Source organism: Entelurus aequoreus, linkage group LG12 (assembly GCF_033978785.1).
Source record: "Entelurus aequoreus isolate RoL-2023_Sb linkage group LG12, RoL_Eaeq_v1.1, whole genome shotgun sequence".
NCBI classification, from domain to species: Eukaryota; Metazoa; Chordata; class Actinopteri; order Syngnathiformes; family Syngnathidae; genus Entelurus; species Entelurus aequoreus.
In genome coordinates this window covers 53,117,290-53,129,789 of record NC_084742.1, presented here as the reverse complement: position 1 = coordinate 53,129,789, position 12,500 = coordinate 53,117,290, and the positions used below count along the sequence as shown (strand labels likewise).

At 42.2% G+C, this 12,500-nt stretch overlaps 1 protein-coding gene across 1 annotated transcript in view; it reads left to right on the top strand.

The window, feature by feature from the left end:
* hspa14 (heat shock protein 14) overlaps positions 1 to 12,500 on the top strand; it is a 32,213-nt gene that overhangs the window by 19,152 nt on the left and 561 nt on the right. Inside the window, exons 10-13 of the mRNA XM_062067054.1 lie at positions 564 to 666; positions 729 to 947; positions 6,059 to 6,223; positions 11,436 to 11,503. Of these exons, the coding sequence (XP_061923038.1) occupies positions 564 to 666; positions 729 to 947; positions 6,059 to 6,223; positions 11,436 to 11,503 (555 nt within the window). The remainder of the gene's footprint in view (positions 1 to 563; positions 667 to 728; positions 948 to 6,058; positions 6,224 to 11,435; positions 11,504 to 12,500) is intronic.

The following is a 12,500-nucleotide window of genomic DNA, read 5'->3' as shown; positions in this document are numbered from 1 at the left end:
CAAAAGTAAAGATAGGAAAAGACAAAGCAAGATCAACAACAATAAAGAGCCTAAATGGATTAATCTGCTTTGGAACTTTATTAGACGTCTTGGATTGTTTGTTAGCTGTCTGCCTGTGTGTGTAGTTAGTATGTTCCAAATGCAGCAGAAGTGCACTTATTTTAAGTTTTGTGCCTAAAGAACTGATTTTATTTAACACTATATTATTATTTATACACCTATAGTGATCACAGAGACAGGTTGTTTTTGTGTTACTGTGTATATTTGTTTTTCTGAAAAATTCCACTTAATATACTTTTTTTAGGAGAGTACCAGTCAATATTTATTTATTTTATTTTTTTCTTATAAAATAAAAGTGAGCTTTTGTTAAACCAATTATTTTGTTTTTTTCCATATGCAACAACCTATCTGGATTCGATAAGTGAATCGATAAGGAATCGGTTCGATAAGAGGATTCGATAATGGGCTCAAACTCGATAATTTCTTATCAAACATCATCCCTAGTCACAAGCCACAAGAAAAGATGTACGTACGTTAACACCTTTTTATTGCCCTCTTCTCAGAGCTCGATTTGAGCTGCTCTGCTCCTCCCTCTTCAACAAGAGCATCCAGCCAATCAGACGCCTCCTCGAGGAGACCAAACTCTCCACCAGTGACATCAACAATGTATGTGAGCCACTCATCCAGCATAAGATGCAATGTGATCGGCACCTGGCCATCTCCTGCAGGTGGTTCTTTGTGGCGGCTCGGCCCGCATCCCTCGTCTGCAGCAGATGATGCGCGACATGTTCCCAGATGTGGAGCTCCTCAGCTCAGCTCCTCCTGATGAGGTCATTGCGGTGGGGGCGGCCCTCCAGGCAGGCCTATTGGTCGGCAGGGAGCCGCTTGTTGCGGATGATGATGAGACTATCCAAGTTGATGTGTCTGCCTCAGACATTCTAGTCAAGGTAAGCAGACTCTTTATCAATACCCTATTTTCCGGACTGTAAGCCGCAGATGTTGTGAAAGTAGTTATTTACACAGAAATATTTGTTTACATATCTTAATTGTTTCCAAACGGTGTCTGTAACACAGCAGTAAAACGGCTGATCAAACAAAACAGAAGTCAATCAATCAATCAATCAATGTTTACTTATATAGCCCTAAATCACGAGTGTCTCAAAGGGCTGCACAAGCCACAACGACATCCTCGGCTCAGATCCCACATCAGGGCAAGGAAAAACTCAACCCAATGGGACAATGAGAAACCTTGGAGGGGACCGCAGATGTGGGGACCCCCCCCCCCGGCCGACCGGTGCAATGGACGTCGAGTGGGTCTAGCATAATATTGTGAGAGTCCAGTCCATGGTGGATCTAACATAATAGTGAGAGTCCAGTCCATAGTGGATCTAACATAATAGTGAGAGTCCAGTCCATAGTGGGGCCAGCAGAAGACCATCCCGAGGGGAGACATGTCAGCAGCGCAGAGACGTCTCTAACCGATGCACAGACGAGCGGTCCACCCCGGGTCCCGAATTTGGACAGCCAGTGCTTCATCTGTGGCCACCGAACCTGTGCACCCCCTCCACGAAGGAGAGGGGGGCAGAGCAGAAAAGAAAAGGCAGATCAACTGGTCTAAAAGGGGGGTCTATTTAAAGGCTAGTGTATACAAATGAGTTTTAAGATCGGACTTAAATGCTTCTACTGAGGTAGCATCTCTAACTGTTACCGGGAGGGCATTCCAGAGTACTGGAGCCCCAATAGAAAACGCTCTATAGCCCGCAGACTTTTTTTGGGGTCTGGGAATCACTAATAAGCCGTAGTTCTTTGAACGCAGATTTCTTGCCGGGACATATGGTACAATACAATCAGCAAGATAGGCTGGAGCTAGACCGTGTAGTATTTTATAAGTAAGTAGTAAAACCTTAAAGTCACATCTTAAGTGCACAGGAAGCCAGTGCAGGTGAGCCAGTATAGGCGTAATATGATCAAACTTTCTTGTTCTTGTCAAAAGTCTAGCAGCCGCATTTTGTACCAACTGTAATCTTTTAATGCTAGACATAGGGAGGCCCGAAAATAACACGTTACAGTAATCGAGACATAACGAACGCATGAATAATGATCTCAGCGTCGCTAGTGGACAAAATGGAACACATTTTGGCGATATTACTGAGATGAAAGAAGGCCGTTTTAGTAACACTCTTGATGTGTGACTCAAACGAGAGTTGGGTCGAAGATAACACCCAGAGTCGCCTTGTGTAATTGTTTGGTTGTCAAATTTTAAGAAGTCTTTGTCATGGACCCACTATCTGCACACACTAGCTCTCCAATCAGTTAAACAGACTCAATAACTTCACGATGACGTTTTGGTGAATTTGCAAAATTAAAACTATACAAAAAGAATGTAATCGTAGGTTAATAATACTAACTTACTCGTCAACATGTTAGCATATTAGCTAATGCTAACACTGCTAGCTTGTTTACATTACGATAGCACATACAAATATGCATGAAAACACTCCTACGGACATCACACATGGGACGCTTTAGTCAGTAAGAATTGTTTTAGTTATATTGTAAAACTTACAAACATTGCTTGGAGTGACGAATGAAGAATCCATGCGAGTAGAAACGCTATGGACGACTAGAAGACAGAACGGAAGTACTTCCGGTTCAAAGCTTGAAACAGCAGGACACACCTGTGGGGCTCTCACCCAGCATCACCTGCAGGGAGCAAACTCGTCCCAAAAGATGGCGCCAGAGCACAAACAATAACACACCGGTTAAGTGTCTTTGCAACTATTTGCTTTGTGGCTGTCAGTGAATCCATAATTTAGCCGCACCATTTTATGAGCCGCAGGGTTCAAAGCGTAACGGGTTATAGGCCGGGATTTACGGTAATTCAGTACCTGGATGTTGGGCCGTGTCGCAATCTCTGTACATGGTAGAGCGAAGGTGTCAAACTCAAGGCCTGAGGGCCAGATTTGGCGGCCCGCCACATCACTTTAGATGGCCCACGAGAGCCTGGAAATAATGTCACTTAAGTGCTCTTTCATTACAAACTTTTTTTTTTGTTAAACACCTAAATATTTGCTTGATTCATGATTTTAAATCAAGTTGTCCATCAATATGTACTAAAAAAACGTTACTGTACGTTTGTACTGTAAAAAAACAAAACAGTAGTACACAGTAAAAACAGTGGATTTTACGGTAAAAAAAAAGTAAAACCCGGCAGCTCAGTCGCCAGCATTTTCCCTTTTTCCATTTACAGTTATATGCTGTAAAAAAAAACATAAATTTCATGGTAAAATTCAAGCAACTGAACTGCCCGTTTGTTTGTTTTTAACCGCCAAATACATTTTATGTTATTTTACAGTGTACGTCCAAAAATATACAGTCATCAAACACATAGGCAATTGGGTTAAAATATCATAAGGCAAATCTTTACGTGTTGATATTAATGTATTATTATTATTATTATTATTATTATTATTATTATTCACTGTTAAATGTTGTAGTCCAACATTGTAGTCAATAAGCTCCTTCTTTTTCTCTATCCTCTTGTTGTGGGGCAGACTGTCTCGTACATGCACATGCATCCTCACTGTTGCGTATAGTTCAAACGTATATCTTATCAGTTGACTGATAGGACAGTGCTAAAAACTACAACATGCGTGATGGCGTGAGACACACTTGAAGCGGGCTTAGCCTGTCTAAGCAGGCTTAGACAGGCTAAGCGGGCTTAGACCCGTCCACAAAACGGCGCATTCTGAAGAGCCGGTCAGAAAGCAACTTGAAGATGGTCTGTAAAACATCATCGATGCAACAGTGTGACCAAAGCAGCACCATTGGCCCTTTGAACTTTGGGCTGTGAATCTTTGGGAACTACACGATTCGATTCTGGGGTGTAACGACTCGATTCAAACCGTTTCTCGATTCAAAATCAATTTTTTAATGACATTGGGTGCCAGTTCTATGATTAACTACATTCCTCTATAAAATTGGGTTGGAATTGGGGGTTAAATCACCAAAATGATTCCTGGGCGCGGCTACCGCTGCTGCTCTCTGCTCCCCTCATCTCCCAGGGGGTGAACAACGGGATGGGTCAAATGCAGGGGACAAATTTCACCACACCTAGTGTGTGTGTGAGACAATCATTGATACTTTAACCTAAACTTTAACTTAAAATAAACAGCTCTGATACATGTTTATATTACGGTACTTAAAATACAATCTAACCTACTCAGTGGCCAAGTGGTTAGAGTGTCCGCCCTGAGATCGGTAGGATGTGAGTTCAAACCCCGGCCGAGTCATACCAAAGACTATAAAAATGGGAGCCATTACCTCCCTGCTTGGCACTCAGCATCAAGGTTTGGAATTGGGGGTTAAATCACCAAAAATGATTCCCGGGCGCGGCACCGCTGCTGCCCACTGCTCCCCTCACCTCCCAGGGGGTGATCAAGGTTGATGGGTCAAATGCAGAGGACAAATTTCACCACACCTAGTGTGTGTGTGACAATCATTGGTACTTTTTAGGAAACTGGTTTTGTTTAATGAAATTCTACCTAAACATTTATTCAAGTCAAACACAAATAAGGCAACAAGAGAAGTATCCAACACTTCTATTTTCTAATGTAAATCTTTACAGCAGATATAGATCATCTACATCAGGGATGTCAAACTGGTTTTCATTGAGGGCCACATGGTAGTTATGGCTGCCATCAGAGGGCTGCTTGTAACAGTGAATAATGTATGAATTTGCCTCTGGATTTCATTATTAATTATATAAATTGCTTTAAGTTGACTGTCGATTTTAAAGTAAAAACTTAACATTTACAAAATTGTACTTTAAAATATAGTGTTTTTAAATTTTTTTACAGCATTTTACAGAAAATTCTGGCAGCTTAGTTGCCAGAATTTTTGTGTTAAATTTACATTGTTTTTTACAACCTTATATTGTTAATGAAAAAACAGTACACGTTTTTTTTATTCTGGCAACATAGCTGCCAGTTTTTCTATTGTAAAAACTAGAGATGTCCGATAATATCGGCAGTCCGATATTATCGGCCGATAAATGCTTTAAAATGTAATATCGGAAATTATCGGTATCGGTTTCAAAAAGTAAAATTGATGTCTTTTTAAAACGCCGCTGTGTACACGGACGTAGGGAGGAGTACGGAGTGCCAATAAACCTTAAAGGCACTGCCTTTGCGTACCGGCCCAGTCACATAATATCTACGGCTTTTCACACACACAAGTGAATGCCACGCATATTTGGTCAATAGCCATACAGGTCACACTGAGGGTGACCGTATAAACAACTAACACTGTTACAAATATTCGCCACACTGTGAACCCACACCAAACAAGAATGACTCACACATTTCGGGAGAACATCCGCACCGTAACACAACATAAACACAACAGAACAAATACCCAGAACCCCTTGCAGCACTAACTCTTCCGGGACGCTACAATATACACCCCCGCTACCCCCTAACTCCCCCCCACACACACACACACACATACCTCAACCCCGCCCACCTCTCCTTGAGAGAGCATGTCCCAAATTCCAAGCTGCTGTTTTGAGGCATGTTAAAAAAAATAATGCACTTTGTGACTTCAATAATAAATATGGCAGTGCCATGTTGACATTTGTTTCCATAACTTGAGTTGATTTATTTTGGAAAACCTTGTTACATTGTTTAATGCATCCAGCGGGGCATCACAACAAAATTAGGCATAGTAATGTGTTAATTCCACGACTGTATATATCGGTATCGGTTGATATCGGAATCGGTAATTAAGAGTTGGACAATATCGGATATCGGCAAAAAAGCCATTATCGACATCTCTAGTTTAGAGTGCATGACTTCATCCATTGGGTAATGATTGAATGAATCAGTAGTTATAATTATGTGCAGTATAACGGTGTGACAAACAATTAATGAAGGAACCTACAACAGTTTTGACTCAAAGCATGTTGATGAGTTGTTGCACATTTAACATTTCAGTTTATTGGCATGGGATGTCTTTTATGAATGAATCACCTGCCATGTATTTAATATGCGACGTGCAGGAGGTGGATGAATGCGGAGGGGAGGCATTCACCGTGCTGTTGCCGTCTGGCTTGCCGCTCCCTGCACGCAGGAACCACACCCTGTGTGGGCGGGGCCAACTCTCCTCCCTCTGCCTGGAGATCTACCAGAGATTTGCTGCCGAGCAGCCAGAGCAGCTTGCCAAGGTACAGGAAGTGTCTGCACCTTATTGACACATAAGCTCCACTACTCTGCACCTGGAAAGTACTCGCACTACTTCACTTTTGACACATCCGGTTATGTTGCAGTCTTATTCCACAATGGAATACATTCAGTTTGCTCCTCAGAATACTACACACAATACCCCATAATGACAATGTGACATTTTTGTTTTTCTGCAAATCTATTAAAAATGAAAAAGTTACAAAAATCACATGTAGATAAGTATTGACAGGATTTGCTCAATACTTAGTTGATGCACCTTTGGCAGCAATTCCAGCCTCAAGTCTTTTTGAACATGATGCCACAAGCTTCACACACTTATCTATGGCCAGTTTCAACCATTCCTCTTTGCCGCATCTCTTAAGCTCCATCAGGTTGGATGGAGTTGGTTTTCATCCAGGATGTCTCTGTACATTGCTGCATTCATCATTCCCTCCAGTTCCTGTCGCTGAAAAGCATCCAGACAGCATGATGCTGCCACTACCATGCTTCACTGTAGAGATGGTATTGGCCTGTATCGGAGCTGCAGTGGTCCCCTGAGGCGTGATGCGCAGGCCCACTTTGTGGACACGCCCTGGCATCACCCAACCACTGCCCCGCTGCCTTGTGGGTTAGTCTGGGAAGACAAAAGACTAGGGGAGCACACCCTGAGAGAAAAGCAAGTGCCGGTAGGAGCACCATAGGCGGTCCTCCGACCGACCGGAGCTCCGGCAGCTGTGAGGAGGTGCCGGTCGTCCTGGGTTTCCCTTGCCACCGGATACAGCTCCCCACAGCGAAGAAGTGACGTTGGAGTCTGCGCGTCTCCCTCGTCGAAAAAGACCTTAATGGCGGAGTGGGCGGATGATGGTTGCAGAGAAGCTCCACAACGGTCACAAAGGCGGAAGAAGGCTGCAGCAAAGATGGGCCCCCAATTGTCTTGGTATCAGGTTCAAACACTGATGACATCTATTAAACAAGACAAGAGGCAAAGAATCAAACAGACAGAATTCAATTTGGACTCAATTGGGGAGAAACGTGTCGACCTGTAACCTCTTACAGTGTCACCCACGCTCTGGCGAAAGATTGTACTCCTCCTTCTTTATTTTACTTTCTCCAACCACATGACCACAGCTGCTTCCAGAGGAAAGTGGGTCGGGAACAGCGTTGCCTTTGGTTACCGAACAGTTCAAAAGAAGAGGTCGTAAACACTTCACAGAAAAGGTCGTGAATGACTTCAAAAAGAGGTTCGTAAAACAGTTCAAAAAGAGGTCGCCTGGAGGGGACTCCGGTCCTGCCTCCTCCTCGCTTCCACAGTCCTTGGGAAAGACAATATCTTTGTTTGATTCTAATACATTAAAGACACAGGAACACCTTCATCTTGCTTCCCCCCTACACAGTGGAGTTTTACGAGCCTTACTCTTGGTAGGTTTCAAAGACAGTTTTTGCATCTCACCGGGAACTTGATGTAACAGAATTTTTTTGTGATAACTTGAAACTATTATTCTAACACTTGGTCTCCATGCCATTGGACCCTGGCCTTCTCTTTGCCAAGGACAGTGTGGTGGCTGTCTGTGCACCAGTCTCCCCACTTTAAAAGATTCCACGCACAGGCGTTCTCCTGAAGGCAGTCCCACCAACAGGAGGACAATCGTACTCGTTTCGAGTGATCGCCGACGACGGTATTGGCCTGGTGGTGAACGGTGCCTGGTTTTCTCCAAACATGACGGCAAAGACTTCAATCTTTGTCTCATCAGACCAGAGAATTTAGTTTTTCATGGTCTGAGATATTTAAAAAAAAATCTTTGTTTCATTACAGCCATTTGCTAAAATCTAAAGAAGTTAATTTTATTTCTCATTAATGTACCGTATTTTTCGGACTATAAGTCGCTCCGGAGTATAAGTCGCACCGACCGAAAATGCATAATAAAGAAGGGGGGGAAAATACATACAAGTCGCACTGGAGTATAAGTCGCATTTTTTGGAGAAATGTATTCGATAAAACCCAACACCAAGAATAGACATTTGAAAGGCAATTTACAATAAATAAAGAATAGTGAACAACAGGCTGAATAAGTGTACGTTATATGAGGCATAAATAACCAACTGAGAAGGTGCCTGGTATGTTAACGTAACATATTATGGTAAGAGTCATTCAAATAACTATAACATATAGAACAGTGGTTCTCAACCTTTTTTCAGTGATGTACCCCCTGTGAACATTTTTTTTAATTCAAGTACCACCTAATCAGAGCAAAGCATTTTTGGTTGGAAAAAAAAAGATAAAGAAGTAAAATACAGCACTATGTCATCTGTTTCTGATTTATTCAATTGTATAACAGTGCAAAATATTGCTCATTTGTTGTGGTCTTTCTTGACCTATTTGGAAAAAAAGATATAAAAATAACTAAAAACTTGTTGAAAAATAAACAAGTGAATCAATTATAAATAAAGATTTCTACACATAGAAGTAATCGTCAACTTAAAGTGCCCTCTTTGGGGATTGTAATAGAGATCCATCTGGATTCATGAACTTAATTCTAAACATTACTTCACAAAAAAAGAAATCTTTAACATCATCATTTATGGAACATGTCCACGAAAAATCTAGCTGTCAACACTGAATATTGAATTGTTGCATTTCTTTTCACAGTTCTTTTTGACAGACATTTAAAAAAAATCTCACGTACCCCTTGGTATACCCCCAGGGGTACGTGTACCCCCATTTAAGAACCACTGATATAGAACATGCTTTTCGTTTACCAAACAATCTGTCACTCCTAATCGCTAAATCCCATGAAATCTTATACGTCTAGTCTCTTACAGGAATGAGCTAAATAATAATATTTGATATTTTACGGTAATGTGTTAATAATTTCACACATAAGTCGCTCCTGAGTATAAGTCGCACCCCCGGCCAAACTATGAAAAAAACTGACTTTAATGCGAAAAATACGGTACTCCAATGTCGACATTTTTTGCAGATTTATTCAAAATAAAAACCTCAAAATTCACACGTACGTAAGCATTCAGACCCTTTTCTCAATACTTTGTTGATGCACTTAGGCAACAATTACAGCTTCAAGTATTTTTGAATACGATGCCACAAGCTTGGCACACCTATCTTTGGGCATTTTGGCCCATTCCTCTTTGCACATACTTGCCAACCTTGAGACCTCCAATATCGGGAGGTGGGGGGTAGGGGGTGGGGGAGGGGCTTGGTCGGGGGTGGGGGCGTGGTTATTTACAGCTAGAATTCACCAACTCGAGTATTTCATATATATTTCATATATATATATATATTTCATATATATATACATATGAAATACTTGACTTTCAGTGAATTCTAGCTATATGTATATATATATATATATTTATTTTATTTACATATAAATAAAAGAAATACTTGAATTTCAGTGTTTCGGTGGCTATCCATTAGATGGCAGTATTGTCCTGTTTAACTTCTCCGTTCATGATGAGTATATCATTTCGGCCACCGTGTTCAATGGAGAAGTCTTTTCTACAAAATTATTAGGCAACATACACCTTCCCCTTCGAACTGTCCTGGATGAACTGAAATTCTTGTTTCCATTCATTTTAGAACTTACAAGCGTATTTCTTCATCTTGCTCGTCGACGGCGTCGCCATGTCTGTAATTTCCTCGTTCTTCTGCTTCGTCTCCTTGTTGTGTGCGCAGTTGTGCACTCTACTCTCTAAAAGCCCTAGATGTTATGACGTCATTGGGCAGGCAAGCTGTTTATATTGTGGGAAAGCGGACGTGAGAACAGGCTGTCCCCACTCAGGTCCGCATTGAGCTGGAGGAGGCGTGGCCTCCAGCTCCGGCTGAATACCGGGAGTTTGTCGGGAGAAAATCTCTGCCGGGAGGTTGTCGGGAGAGGCGCTGAATACCGGTGATTCTCCCGCTAAAAACGCGAGGGTTGGCAAGTATGTCTTTGCAGCACCTCTCAAGCTCCACCAGGTTGGATGGGAAGCATTGGTTTTCATTAAGGATGTCTCTGTACATTGCTGCATTCATCTTTCCCTCTATCCTGACTAGTCTCCCAGTTTTTTCCGCTGAAAAGCATCCCCACAACATGATGCTGCCACCAAGATGCTTCACTGTAGGGATGGCATTGGCCTGGTGGTGAACGGTGCCTGGTTTCCTCCAAACATGATGCCAAGTACTTCAATCTTTGTCTCATCAGACCAGAGAATTTAGTTTCTCATGGTCTGAGAGTCTTTCAGGTGCATGTTGGCAAACTTTTTACCAAGAAATGGCTTCTGTCTAGCCACTCTACCATACAGGCCTGATTGGTGGATTGTCCTTCTGGAAGGTTCTCCTCTCTCCACAGAGGAATGCTGTAACTCTGACAGACTGACCATGGTCTTGGTCGCCTCCCTGACTAGACTAAGATGAATGCAGCAACGTACGGAGACACCCTGGATGAAACCCCAACACTTCATCCAACCCGATGGAGCTTGAGGGGTGCTGCAAAGAGGAATGAGAGAAAATACCCAAAGATGGGTGTGCCTAGCTTGTGGCATCGTGTTCAAAAAGTCTGATGAGACAAAGATTCAAGTCTTTGGCGTGAATGCCGGGCATCATGTTTGGAGGCAACCAGGAATCACCAAGCCAATGCCATCCCTACAGGGAAACATGGTGGTGGCAGCATCATGCTGTGGGGATGGTTTTTAGCGGCAGGAACTGGGAGACTAGCCAGGATAGAGGGAAAGATGATTGCAGCAATATACAGAGACATCCTGGATGAAAACCACCTCCATCCAACCTGATGGCGCTTGAGAGGTGTTGCAAAGAGGAATGGTTAAAACTGGCCAAAGATAGGTGTGCCAAACCTGTGGCATTGTGTTCAAAAAGACTTCAGGCTGTAGTTGCTGCCAAAGGTGCATCAAGAAAGTATTGAGCAAAGGCTCTGAATACTTTTATGTACTTGTCATTTCTTACTTGTTTAGCTTGAGTACATTTGCAAAATACAAATTAAAAACACTTTAGACATTATGGGGTATTTTGTGTAGAATTTTGAGGACCAGAATGAATTAATTCCATTTTGGAATAAGGCTGTAACATAACAGAATGTGGAACAAATGAAGCGCCGTGAATACTTTTCGGATGCACCGTAAGTCGAGCTTGGCGTCCCAATTTGTGACGATGGCGCTATTTACATGTATGTTTTTAACGTGAGCGCTCCTCTGCTGGTCCAGATCATCCTGCGTGACCTGCAGCCCCAAGAAGTGCAACACCACGTGGACACAGTGGTCACCATGACACGGTAGGAACTCTTCACCGTCCCCCACTTGCTTCTTTCTTTCTTTTTCTTTCTTTCTTTCTTTCTTTCTTTCTTTTTTTCTTTCTTTTCTTCCATCTTTCCTTCTTTTTTTCCTTTTTTCCTTCCTTTCTTCCTTCCCTTCTTTCCTTCCCTCTTTCCTTCCTCCTTTCCTTCCCTCTTTTTCTTTCCCTCTTTACTTCCTTCCTTCTTTTCTTTCCTTCATTCTTTCTTTCTTTCTTTCCTTATTTCCTGCCTTCTTTCCTTCTTTCCTTCCTTCCTTCCTTCTTTCCTTCCTTCCTTCCTCCTTTCCTTCCTTTCTTCCTTCCCTCTTTCCTTCCTCCTTTCCTTTCCTCTTTTTCCTTCCCTCTTTACTTCCTTCCTTCTTTCCTTTCTTTCTTCCTTCTTTCCTTCTTTCCTTCCTTCGTTCCTTCCTTTCTTTCTTTCTTTCTTTCCTTCCTTCCTTCCTTCCTTTTTTCCTTTCTTTCTTCCTTCCATTCTTTCCTTCCCTCTTTCCTTTCTCCTTTCCTTCCCTCTTTACTTCCTTCCTTCTTTCCTTTCTTCCTTCCTTCCTTCCTTCTTTCTTTCCTTTTTCCTTCTTTCCTTCCTTTTTTCCTTCCTTTTTTTCCCTTTTTTCTTTCCTTTTTTCCTTCCTTCCTTCCTTTTAACCTTCCTTTCTTCCTTCCCTTCTTTCCTTCCCTCTTTCCTTTCCTCTTTTCCTTTCCCTCTTTACTTCCTTCCTTCTTTCTTTCTTCCTTCTTTCTTTCCTTCCTTTCTTTCCTTCCTTCCTTCCTTTCTTTCCTTCCCTCTTTCCTTCCTCCTTTCCTTCCCTCTTTACTTCCTTTCTTCCTTCCTTTCTTCCTTCTTTCTTTCCTTCCATCCTTTCCTTCCTTCCTTCCTTCCTTCTTTCCTTTCTTTCCTTCCTTTCTTCCTTCCCTCTTTACTTCCTTCCTTCTTTCCTTTCTTCCTTCCTTCTTTCCTTTTTTCTTTCCTTCCTTCTTTC